Source organism: Hyperoodon ampullatus (assembly GCF_949752795.1).
Source record: "Hyperoodon ampullatus genome assembly, chromosome: X".
Lineage (NCBI taxonomy): Eukaryota > Metazoa > Chordata > Mammalia > Artiodactyla > Ziphiidae > Hyperoodon > Hyperoodon ampullatus.
The window spans coordinates 57,736,821-57,749,282 of record NC_136913.1 but is presented as its reverse complement, the minus strand read 5'-3'; the positions used below and the strand labels follow the sequence as shown (position 1 = coordinate 57,749,282).

Genomic DNA, 12,462 nt, shown 5'->3' with positions numbered 1-12,462 from the left:
TCATAAAAATCAGCATCATATTTACACAGATCAACCAGCTCATGGGGGCTGGGGCTGCCCTGTGCTCTGCCCTGTGCCTATCCACTCCAGTCCGAATTCTCTGCAAAAACCAGTTTAGGAACAATGTTGGGCCCAAAGGCACTACCAGAACCTCCTGTCCAAACTCAAAGGGACCCTAGCACCAAACAGGATGGCTTGGCCTCTCAGAATGGCAGAGAGTTAGGAGCACACACTACTCTCTGCCTTCTCACCCCGCAGGCGGAGGAGCTGGGAAGGCTTCAGACTGACTGGTGGCTCCTTGGACTTGAAGGACAGTAGCCGTCTTCCTGCTCCAAAAATGACTCCTCTCTCTCGGGAGGGCAGAGCACAGGTTTGGGGGTGGAGGTGGAGTGGAGACAGGACACTGAAATTCTCTTTTCCTTCCCTGTACACATGGAGGAGCTTCAGGAAGTAAGGGCGACCGCGTGGCCTTGCCTCTACCCTTGGAAGCAGCATCCATCCGGGGGCGGCTCTGCTCTCATTCCCCCTCACTGCGTTGGTGCCAGGGGGCCTGAGTGGTGCCACTCTGGGACAAGGCCAAGGCTCACAACTTTGTCTCAGGGCCAGCTGCCTGCAGGGTCGGGAAGGAGTCCCGGATCTTTGCCACCTCCATGGCACACAGGTGCCCGAAGACTTTGTTGTACCAGTCAGGAGAACGGCCCCTGGGAAAGTAGAAGCAGGAAGCCATGAGCCATGGGTTCTTCCCTGGAGCCCTTGCCAGGGACAAGGAAGACAGGACTTGCTCCCCAGGATCAGGGGCATGGGGTAGAGGTGGGGGGTGGGGCGCAGGGCTGAGGTGGCCTGGTACCTGAGGTCAGCGCGGCAGACGTGAGTGAGCCGGGAGCGGCCCAGGCCGCAAGGTTCCATGAGGTACTGGGAAGTGAGCATCAGGGCCCGCACCCCCGACTCCGGCACGGGTTGCTCAGGATCCAGGGACTGAGAGACGAGGAGGCAACCCCCACGGGGCAGGTCAGAGCGCCACATCCTGTGGGGAAGTGACACACACATTCAGCTTCCTGGCGCCGGTTCCCACCCCACCTCCCCAGTCCCCCAAGTACAGCAGGGTGACAGCTCAAGCCCCTCACCGGAGCACCACAAAGTCGCGGCAGGGATGGGGTGCCATGCTGTCGGTGACGTAGTGGTACAGCTCCACACCCGGCGTCAGGGCTTCCAACACCTGGGCCCGCAGAAGGTCCTCGTCCCAGAGGGCCCTCTCCCGCAGGACACGGTGTAGCACCACGGCCGGAGGGGCAGCCACTTCTGTGGATGCCTTCCACACACACAGCGGGTGCCCGTCCGGTGCCTGCGAGCCACAGGAGTGGGGATGGGGGAAGCTGTCAGGGCTGGAGAACTCCCAATCCACCCCTGGGCCCCGGCCTGCCCTCACTCCAGCCCCCAACAAGGGAAGGCGGCAGGACTACTCCGTTAACTCCGGCCAGATCCAGACAGGCCAGCCCTGTGCTCCCTGTCCTCTTTCTCCTTTCCAGATTTCTGCTCCTCCGCCTGCTCAAGAGCACAAAGAGATGACAGGACACACATTCTCTGAGGCCTACTAGGCTCTACCAAGCAATGGGCACAGCGCTTGGGATTTCTGGAACTGAATATGGGGGTCATCCTCAAGGAACTCCCCATCTAGTGTGGGAAGCGGAACACGTGCGTGGCAACAAAAGCTGCCACTTCCTGAGCCTTTTGCATGTGCCAGGCCCTGTGCAAGCTTCTCACCCTGACCCTGTAAGGAAGCTTTTACTATGACCGGTTTATCCGTGGCAAACCTTGGGCTTGTAGTGTTACTTGTAATCAGAATCCGAGAAAGAACATGGCTAGTGCCAAGAGAAGGACACAGAGAAGTCACCTCCAGCCTGGGCTATGACCGGAGGCTCTGAATGGAAGAGGGGCATATCAAGCTGGGGCTGAAAATGGCTGCGGAAACATAATGCCTGGGGCAGGTCCAGGCAGGAGGACAGCAGAGGCAGAAGCACAAAGGTGGAAACGTGAGGGGCTCAGCGTGACTGCAGTGCAGGTAGGGATGGCAGGTGAGGCTCTAAAAGTAGTGACATGTCTGGAGTGGGCTTTTGGGAGGATAATTCCGGCAGGTGTTCCCTGAGAGAGGGCCCTGCTCTCATTTGCTTCTCACTTCCTTAAGGTCCTCGCTCTGCTGGCTGACATTCTCCAAGTATCAGGCGGAAGCACAGCGAGACAGGCGGGGGCAGCTCCTTCCTTGAGGATCCCTGCACACAGCCTGCACTCTGCCCTCTCCCGGCCCCATGGTCACCCTGGGCAGTGTGGTCCTCACCTTCTTGCAAGCCAGCTCCGTGTGCTGGGGCCCTGGCACACTCATCCAGCCCTTGAAGCGCTCAGCGGCATCGCGCAGCAGCTCCTGGATGCTCTCTTCCATGTAGAGGCTCAGGCTCATGCCAGAAGCTCGGGCCTGCCGCAGCTCAGCCAGGGCTGGGCCCGGAGGGCTGAGCTCAGCTGCACTGTAGGAGCCACACAGTTGTAGCACCATGTCCTGGGGCACCTGGGAGAGCACACACACACCAGGCTGGGGGCCATGGGAAGCAGCAGAGTCAGGGACGCCCAGTCCCAGAGCCTACGAGGTCTGCCAGGTTCATTTTAAGGGAGCGGAGAGACCTGGCTACTGCAGTGTGGTAGATGAAAAACTTTGTAGGGAAGAGCTGAAAGTAGGACATTGAAGCATTATGTGTCAAGATGCGCCCTATCCCTGACTTAGGGCACAAAGGTCCGGCATGTTGGTTCTGCCGGGTCTGGGAAGTAGGCACCATGGCCTAGAGTGACTCACCTGGAAAAGTTTCTTGCAGTCACTGATCATGTGTGATAGGCCCTGGGTGGCAGCCATGTTCTCACTCAAGTCCTTAGGGCCTGGCCGGCCAACCAGGCTGCGTTTGCTCTTGATCCTGGAGGGGAGGGCCAGGAAGAGAGGATGGCACGAGGGCACAAGGCAAGCTCCCCAGAAGCCTGTTTGCCAGTCCTGAACACAAAACAACCTGCTGCCCTTTTGAAGACCCTGCTTCACAGCATCCAACCAGCCCAGGGCCCCTGAGGAGTCAGGCTGGCCCCTTGTGGTGATGCCTGGGAACTGCAGTGCCAATCGTCCAGGACCAAAAAGCCAATGGGGTCCAAACCCTTCCTGCTTGGCCCTGCCATGCCTTGCCCTGTTTCACCTGGGGGAGGGGTTATCCTTCTTGGAGACGTTGAGGTGGAAGATGGAAGGTGCCAGGCACACAGCCAGGTTACCAGCTGTCATCTGGTTTTCCTCAGCAGAGGCAATGTCGCTTAGGAAATAGAGCAGGGTCTGTAGCACCTCTCGGTTCTCATCGGGGAGCAGCAAGGTGGCGGCTTGCGCGGCTGCCAACCATTGATCCTTGGGGAGGACTGTGAGGAAGGCAGACAGAAGGGCTTCCTTATTCCCCAAGAGCCTCTGGCAGCAAGCTTCCTGCTTCCAGGAATGCAGAAGGCACAGTGGTCCCAAGGGGAAGTTGGTGAGGGGGAAGGTGGACTCTGGGAGGTCTCTGGGTGCTAGATCAAGCCTGGCTGTAATGTGAAGCATGAGCTTGGGGAAGTCCCTGCCATTCCTCAGGGCCTCAGTCCATATAATGGGTTTGGGGAATGGAATGTGGTCTCTCCAACTCGGCATAGTAAATCTTCCACTGAGCTCATGGGTGCAGCTACACTTGCCTGCACAAGGTTTATCCTCCACAAGCCCTAGGATTCAGGGAGGCCAAGAACCTGGCAGGTTACTGAGGACAGGTGCAGGCGACTCACGCTGGTAGATCTGTAGGAAAGTGGTAGTGAGCTTGCTGGTGAAGATTGGCTCAGGCAGGTCCCGGAAATACTGCTTCAGCAGGTCAGCCACATCATAGGCAGACTGGCCCTCGTAGCAGACGTTGTCGGGGGAGGTCTCATTCATTTGACGCAGGTTCTGGATCCTGGACTTCACCCCGGATTTGCGGAAGATGCCCACCTGGCCCATGCAGGGGAGGGAGAGAGGGAGACATGCAGGGGTGGGAGGGAGACTGTGAGGCCAGCCCTAGACCGTGTGTTAGGAGTGTAGGCCACCCCAGAGACATCCAAGCCTGGCAAGCTTCCTGCTGGGCAGGGTAGGAGAGAAATGGCAAAACCAAAGAGAAGGGTTTTTATAGCCTTGGGGCCAAGGAGAAAGATGGCTTTAGTGGAGATGAGTAGGAAAACGAGGACCTAGGCTAACGCAGGCTCCTGGAAGGTGGGGGCTAATGCGCCTGGGCCAGAAAAAAGCTGGCACAGAGCCGGGCAGAAGGGAGCTTTGGGTCCATCCTTGTCGGGGCTTCCTGAGGATAGGAAAAGTTTCTGGTGGGCTAGCCCAACCCAGGGGGAAGGCCAGAGAAGCTCCCCTCTCTAATCCCTCAGCCTTGGACTTCCTTCCCATCACCATCTCTCTTTGTGCTCCCCAGAAGGCCTCACCTGGTCCAGGCACTGGCTACGCAGGTAGCGCATGGCTTGCTGAATGCTCTGGGGTAATGGCTGGCCTGTGCGCTGCACATGGATGAGGGGCGGCACCCCAAACACATGCTGACCCCGGTAGTCCGGTGTCTTGTTCCTCTTCATGAACTTGGGCACTGACCTGTTTGGGGGAGGGACAAAAGATCAGGAACAAGGATGGGGTAGGCCCAGACACAGCTTGGAGACTCTGTCTGCAGTCTTGGGGGACTCAGGTGTGGGTGAGCAGGGTAAGAAACATGCCATCTCCCCAGAGGCAACATTCATTGAGCACCTGCTCTGGGCCCAGTCCTAGGGAGTCCCAGAGGAACACAGGGAGCTCTCAGTCTGGTCAAGGAGATGACTGCATGGACAGGCAGTGACAATACATGTGGCCAGGAGTGGGCCAAGAACTTAGGGGAAGACCCATGAGGGAGGGGAACTGTGTGTACCTAGGGGGTCAGGGAAGGCTTCAGAGAGAAGGTGGAAATTCAGCTGGCTCTTAAGGAATGGGTAGGCCTTGTCCAAGAGGATAAATGCGAAAAAGACATTCCAGGCAGAGAGAACAGCATGGGCAAAGGCAAAGAGGCAGGAACAAGAGCATGGTGCATTCAGAGAAGGGCGAGTAGTCTGCTGGCCTGTCTGGTGGTGTTGCTTGGGTACGGCAGACCAAAGAGCCTGACAGAGGGGGCGGGGTTGGAACGTGAAAGGATCATGATGGGAAGGAAACTGGACCATATTCTCTGGCAATGGGAGGCCACAGGAAGGTATCTGTCAGGAGAGTGACCACCAAAGATGCATATTAGGACAATCTCCCTGGTGGCAGCATGGAAATTGGGATGGAGGAGGTATAGCTGGGGGGCCTGGGGTCCCAACCCCCACCCCACCCCTCCTCATTCATGGCACACACTGAGGTGAATCCCATGTGCATCTCCCAGAGACATACATTTGTCACCCAGAGCCACGCTGACCTCTCCAGCCTCCTGGCGCATCCCACCACTCCATTGGCCTAGGGGCTCCACCTGCCTGCACCCACCTACTGAGGGTGACCCTCCCAGGGCCCTGGAGTGGGGGCAGAGAGGGATCCAGGACTTGGATGAGCAGCTTGGCGCCCACCATGGCCCAGGACTCACCAGACCCAGCCCTGTTTGTGGGGGACAGTGTACTTCTCCATGAAGGAGGTGAGCCGCAGCAGTGAGCCCTTGTGCAAGAGGTGGATCTGGCTGGCAAACTGCCGGTTGATCTCCAGCGACTCCGAGTTGAGGCTGGGCCGGTGGGAGTTCTGGAAGCTGTGCCAACGGAGCTTCCTGGTGAGGGGTGAGGGGGTAGAGAAGGCCAGAGGAGCAGGTTTCAGTAAACCTTAGTAAAATTGTGTTCTTCTGGTCTTCTTATTTTCCCCCAAAAGAAAAAATATACAAGGAGAAGGGACCACGGTCAGCATTGATGCTGGGCCCCAGGGTGGAGAAAGCTTAGTCTTGGTTTCCAGGGCTGCACAGCAGCCAGATGCTGTCAGGAAGGGTGGCACAGAGCTCAGGCCCATCTAGTGCCAGCAAACAGTATCAGTCCCCCTTCCTTTCAAGACTGCAGTGGAGGGGCTGCTCTGAGAAGCCCAGAATAGTGAAGCTGGGGATCAGAGACCATCTCCCGTGATGCCCTGGCTTTACACATGGGGCAACTGAGACCCAAAAGGAGCCACAGTTTGCGCAAGGCCATAGCAGAGGCAGGTCCTGAACCTCACATTCCAGATTCCTGATCCCATTACTCTTTCTATTTCTCTTCTGGGACTGGATGCCAGCTGGCAATCACTCAGCCCCTAAGAACTTGCCCCTGCGCCTTGTGATGAAGAAACTGGCTTGGGGGAGTGAGGAGGGAAAGAGGAAGGGAAGAGAGAAACGGGGTAGGGGAAGAGATGAAGGGAGGGAGAGGAACAGGGAGATGGGGGAAAGAGACAGAGGGGGACAACAGAAGCCCTGCCCCACCCCTACCCTGAACTCCCACCTGCAGGGTCTGGTAAGTGAGGCCCCAACACCTGAATCTCGTCGTTCACGGGGTGCTGATGCCTGGAGTCCAGCCGGGGACCCTGTGGCCTCAGTCTCGTTTGTGGAGTTCCCGCTGCTGTCCAGCTCACTGGAGGAGGCCACAGTGTCAGAAATGGAGTGTCCTTCTTCCACAGACAGACTGGAGGCAGAGGTGGGTTCCCCGCCTGAATTTGCCTCCTGCTCATGATCCTGGGCCAAGCCGGGGGCCCCAGCCTCTGCCAGTGCCAGGAGCTCAGCCTCAGCTGGGGCCTGAGCCTGAGCCGGGACTCCTGGCTGGACATCCGCCTGGCCCAGGGCTGAGGACTCCCTGAGGGCTGGAGCCTCTCCCTGGGCCCGAGCCTCATCGGTCTGGCCTTCCACTCCACTGGTGGCTATTTCTACTGATGAAGCGGCTTCCTCCTCTTCTTCCTCTTCCTTATCTCCAGGCCCCAGGTCTGGGTATATGGCCTGAGACCAGAGCTCCACCCGCTGCTGCAGCCCCCACACGTGCTGGAGGATGTCATCCAGGTGAGTGTAGCTGTCCCCACCCTCCTCCTCCTCTTCAGCCTTGGCACCAGCCAGGACAGGCTCAGCTGGGTACAGCTCAGGCATGTTGTCATAGGTGCTGGCGTGGCTGCCCGTGGAGCCACAGGAGCCCCGGCGCCCTTCATAGCCCCAGCAGCTACCTGGCTGTCGATCGGCCAGGTGGTGTCCATCCTCAGGGCACAGGCTCTCAATGGACAGGGAGCGAGGGAATGTGCCTGGTTTGTGGTCCCTGGGCACGTGCACCAGGCAGTCACCCCAGTGTGCCCGCTGAGGATGCTGGAATGTGGCCACAGGCCAGGCCTCCCAGGCCCTCTGGGTCTCAGTGCCACTGCCACTGGCTGAGGTGGCTGCCCGGTTCTTGGCCCTGTAGAGGAAGCCACGGCGACTTCGGAAAGAGGCGGCTTTGGTGGCCTTCTCCAAGGTGGCTGAGCTACGCTCTGGCTCTACTTGCCGGCTGCCACCCTTTTCCTTCCGCCTCAGAGACTCAAGGTGCTTGAGGAAGCTCCGGGAACGGTGCTTCTTGGCTTTGTCCTGTGGAGTCTTCTGGTCCTGAGTGGGGCTGAGGAAGGGCCGGCCACTTGGGCTGGGAGCACAGCCTAGCAAGGGCAGGTCCACTGGCTCAGGTGGTAGGCTCACAGTGATGGCTGGCAGGGAGGTGGCACTAAGCTCAGTGAGGACGCTCTCACAGCTGGAGGTCACTGGCAGGCCAGGGCTCGGTGGGGCCAGCAGGTCAGAGGAGCCCACATGAGACCAGCGCTTACTCTCTCGCTGGAAGGCCCAGTGGTTGCTGATGGTACAATGCTCTTCCTCCTCTGAGTCTTCATTCTGGGAAGGGTGCCACAGGGTGGGGTCAGAGGTGTCCAGCCCATGAGCCCTTGCTTGGGCTCCACTCTCTGCCTCCAAACTCTTGGGGGACTTTGGGGCAAAGGGCCCTGCTCTCTGGCTGAGAACACATCCTAGGAGGGGAGAACTGGCTCTGGGATTGCCAGAAGAAGCTAGGAGTCATGGAGGAAGCCCAGATGGAGGGTAGTGGTCATCTGATCAATCAAATTCCTCCCCATTTTACAGATAGGGAAACCCAAACAAATGAGAAGCCACTTGCCCAAGGTCATACAATGTCTGCAGTAAGTTGGTGACAGAGCCAGGGTTATAATATAATTATTATATTATATTATATTATAATATTATTATTATAAATTATATTATTATATTATAATATAATCCAAGCATCTAGACCTCCTGTTCTCAGCAGCCTCCCAGTGAATCTGTAGCCTATACTCTTAGATTAGAATCCCAGAATGGCAGAGCTAGAAAGGATATTTTAGATTTTCTAATTTGCAAAGTGGGGAAACTGAGGACCAGAGAGGGGAAGAGGCTTGTCCAAGGTCACTGAAAAGTCAGTGCAAAGCTGGGACCAGCCGCCAGGTGTCTCCTGCTTCCCGGGCCAGTGCTCTGGCAACTTGGAGATGGCAGGACTCTGGTAGAAAAAGCTCCAGAGAAAAGCCACAAAGCCTGACCCCAGGGAAAGATGGGTTCATCCGGCCCACATTCCAGGGCTACATGCAGACCGAGAGCCCTCTCCATTTCTACAATCCCAGATTGGCGGAGCCAGAAAGGCCTTTGGAGGCTATTAATGCCACCCCCAATTCACTGCAGAGATGGAGAAAATGAGGCTCAGTGGGGTAAGACCCTGTGGGGTGAGGTTGGGATCCTGACTTCTAAGACCAATACAGGCCATGATTTTCCATCACATTACTCTGTCTCTGCTCCCTAGTCAAGGAATTTTTGCCATCACAGAGCAGTGTAGGCAGATGGATTTCCCTGAGGGACGGCCATCACTAGGTCAGGTTATTAGTAAGTCCAGGAGGGAGGGGTGGGCTGAGGGGGGTGGGTAAGGCTGCGGGCCAAGGTGCTTGTTCTCATACCCCAACTTTGAGACCAGGCTCACCAAAACCCAACAGCCTCATACAGCCCCCTACACCCCACTCTCAGGCTGGAGCAAGGCACCGCTCCAGACAGCCCAGACTCACAGGACACTGGAGCTAGTTTCATAAGTGGTTTTTGTTTGACCTGGATTCCCCATGGTACCTCAAGACCACAGAGCCTACTCCTGTCCTGACTCACCTGCTTGCATTGAAAATGAACCTCCAGTTTCATCGAGGCACAACTGTTCAAGGTCATCAGCCTCCTGCAAGGAAACAAAGCAGGGTTCACTCAAGGGTCCCAAGCCCCAGAGCCTGCAGGGCATAGCCTGCCAAGACACTCCCAAGATGCCACCCACTGCTTTGCGTGCCCAAGACATCAAAACTTCTCCCAAGTCCCCGTGTTCATGAAGGTTTCAGTGCCAGACATGATGCTGTGGAGATTATGGGCTCTGCCCTCTTGGAACATACAGATGTGGAAAAACCCACTACAGAGATGGGACATGTTCAGAAACAGAGTAGAAAGAAGGCACAGCAGGCACACAGGGGGTGGGACAAGGAACTTCCATGAAGGCAGGGGAATGCAGTCAGGGAAGACTTGCTGGAGAACAGAAATAGGATTCAGAGGGAGAGAGAAACAGGGACTCATACACCAGGCTTCGATAAGAGCCTGTGACAATGTAGAGAGGGAAGCGGTCAATAAACAGACCAGTGTGTATGTGAGGGGAGGGCTGAGGCTGATAAGGTCAGTCAAAGCCAGGTTGCACAAGGCCTCAGGTGTCATGCTAAGAAAGCTCTGGACTCCTCCCTGCGGACAGCGAGACATTTGAAGCAGAGGAGCACCCACTGGGAAGCTGACTCTGGTGTCTATAGGGACGTTGGATCAGAGCAAGGAGGGGAATGCAGAGCTGGAAGGCAGGAAGGCCAGTTAGGAGGATGAATCCAAGAAGTCGTGGTTTGGCCTCAAACAAGTAGACAGGGGACAAATCAGAGGAACGTTTGGAGGCTCTAACTGAAGGGAAAAAAGAATCAAGGCTAGACCCTGGCTTTCTAGTGCCTGGGTGGGTGAGGATGTCACAGACACAGCAGACAGAGTGAACAGCGCTGACTGCAGCAGATGAGCTTTGTTAATAGTCCTTTTTCCCATGAGGAAGCCCCAAGCCAGGCCCTTGACCTCCCAGGTGTGGCCCTCAGCACCCCTACCTGCACAAGGCCCCCAAAGAGTCCTCGTCCAGAAAACCGTGGTCCTTCTTCACAGAGCCAATATCCACAGGAAACGAACCTTCTGTATGCCAGAGAAAAGCCAAGATGAGTCGAGGGTGGCAGGTTAGAAACTCAGTGCCAGCGACCCTTGAGCGAGAAGAAGGGGGCCCAGGAAGTGGGGAGGCAGGCAGGCGAGAGCTGAGCAGGAGAAAGGCTGCAGCAAAGGAGGGGCCCAGGGAGCTCATGGTTGGCCGTTGGGGGAAGGTCAAGGAAAGGATAGGAGGGTCAACCTGGACAAGAGGACCCATCAGTCAGTTTTGGCAGGTCCATGGGGGAAGGCAGGCTCGAGGCCCTGAGTGGCTGCCAAGAGCCCATGTGAGCTCCTCCAGTCCCCTCTGCATCTTGGGCTGCTCAGACAGGGAACCTCTTCCCTGACCCAAGGTGAACCGGGGAGACCAGGGAGAGAGAAAGGACAGTGTGCATGTGCAGCCAAACAACAACTCGCTTCGCCTACTTCTCAGAGCAAGGGCACCCACTCCCTGGGGTCTGGGAAGAGGAAGGGAAAGAGGAAGGAGTGGGGGAAGAGGAAGGAGCATCCCCGAATCCCACACCTCTCTGCCTTACTGGTAAAACAAGCCCATGGACTCATTTACTATTATTAATTGAGCATCGACTTTGTGCCAGGCACTGGGGACACAACAGTGAATGAGACTAAAATGATCCAAGCCTACATGGAGTTTACGTTGTCACAGGGGCAACAGACAGTGAACAATATGTGAGGGAAACAAACTATGCAGTTATAAATGCTAGCAAAGACATGAGCCAGGGTGACGGGGTAAAGAGAGGCCTTGCTAAGGTGGTGACTTCTGAGCTGAGACCTGAAGAGCGAGAAGGGGCCAGCCGTGCAAAGAGCCTGGGAGAAAGTCCCAGGCAGGACCCAAGCTAAGCCTCCAAGGAGGGCTAGAGCCTGGTGTGAGCAAGTGGTAGAAAGGAGCCCAGAGAGCAGAGAGCAAAGCAGAGAGAAGTATGTGGAAGCTGGGTGATGCAGTCTCGTCGGCGGGAACAAAGTGCTGATGCTCACTTCATTCTGGGTGTGCTATGAAGCCAGCAGAGGAGTAACACAGAGCAGAGTAACGGAGTAATGTGGTCAGGCCTGCACTCCCAGGGTCCCTCCAGCTGCTGTGCATTCAGAGTTGAGGACGGAGCTCAGAAAGGAGGCTGCAGCACTAGGCCAGGCGAGCGGGTCACACCGATGTGGCAATGAAGGTGGTAGGAAGTGGATGGATTCAAGATATATTCTGGAGGGAGAAGGGACTTGCTGGAGGGTTAGATATGCGGACAAAGGAAAAGAGGAATGGGGGATGATGCCTGGATGTGGGGCTTAAGTGGTGGTGGTGCCATCAGGTGGTGCCATCTGAGACGTCTGTCAGACAGCTAAGCAGAGATACTGAATTCGGAGTTGAAGAGATGAATCTGGAGCTTGGGACTGAGGTCTGGACAGAGAGGCACTGGGGAGTCATCAGAATATACATGGTACTTGGACAAGGTTCTCCTGGGAGAGAAACGTCGAGCGAGAAGAGGGGCCAGGATGGAGCCCTGGGACACCCTAACAACTAGGAGCAGCTAGAGGAAGCCGAGTCAGCTAAGGAGACTGAGAGAGGCAGCCAGAGAGACAGCCAGGAGAAGAGGACATTCTAGGAGCTGAAGTGAGTGGCCAACTGTGTTGAATGCTATTGAGAGACTAAGTCAGGGCTGAGAAGTGACCGCTGAATTTGACCACATGGAGATCTCTGGTGAGCTTGACAAGGGCTGTTTTGTTGGCGAGGTAGGGATGAAGCCAGCGTACAGTGGGGGTGTGGGAAGAAGAGGGGAACTGAAAACAGCAAGTATGAACAACTCTAGAGAAAAACAGAAAAATGAAGGAAAGCAAAGAAATAAGGCCATGGGGAGGGAAGGTGAAAGCAGGGCTGCCAGGGTGCACCCTCCATGTTGCATCTATGTAAATAGGGTTCTCAGAAAGAGTACAAAGCAGATGTGGTGGTACAAAGCAGTGGCCCGGCTTGAGACAGATACTTTAACACATGGGTGACTGCAGAGCTTGTGAGAGCTGATGAGCATGCAGGAGAGAGGACAGGATGGTGTAGGAGAGAGGACAGGATGGTGTAGGAGAGAGGACAGGATGGTGCAGGAGAGAGGACAGGATGGTGCAGGAGGGAGGACAGGATGGTGCAGGAGGGAGGACAGGATGGTGCAGGAGAGGG

General features: G+C 56.4%; 1 protein-coding gene across 2 annotated transcripts in view; it reads right to left on the bottom strand.

Annotated features, from left to right (window-relative positions):
* Nucleotides 1-583: 583 nt before the first annotated feature.
* Nucleotides 584-12,462, bottom strand: part of STARD8 (StAR related lipid transfer domain containing 8) — a gene marked incomplete at both ends in the record, with an annotated part of 70,741 nt that continues 58,862 nt past the window's right edge. For both annotated transcript variants that reach the window (XM_079727779.1, XM_079727778.1), the window contains 12 exons: nucleotides 584-701; nucleotides 848-1,024; nucleotides 1,125-1,342; nucleotides 2,333-2,557; nucleotides 2,840-2,954; nucleotides 3,222-3,432; nucleotides 3,823-4,021; nucleotides 4,498-4,657; nucleotides 5,646-5,819; nucleotides 6,511-7,901; nucleotides 9,201-9,264; nucleotides 10,202-10,283. In XM_079727779.1, coding sequence (XP_079583905.1) covers nucleotides 584-701; nucleotides 848-1,024; nucleotides 1,125-1,342; nucleotides 2,333-2,557; nucleotides 2,840-2,954; nucleotides 3,222-3,432; nucleotides 3,823-4,021; nucleotides 4,498-4,657; nucleotides 5,646-5,819; nucleotides 6,511-7,901; nucleotides 9,201-9,264; nucleotides 10,202-10,283 — 3,134 coding nt within the window. The remainder of the gene's footprint in view (nucleotides 702-847; nucleotides 1,025-1,124; nucleotides 1,343-2,332; nucleotides 2,558-2,839; nucleotides 2,955-3,221; nucleotides 3,433-3,822; nucleotides 4,022-4,497; nucleotides 4,658-5,645; nucleotides 5,820-6,510; nucleotides 7,902-9,200; nucleotides 9,265-10,201; nucleotides 10,284-12,462) is intronic.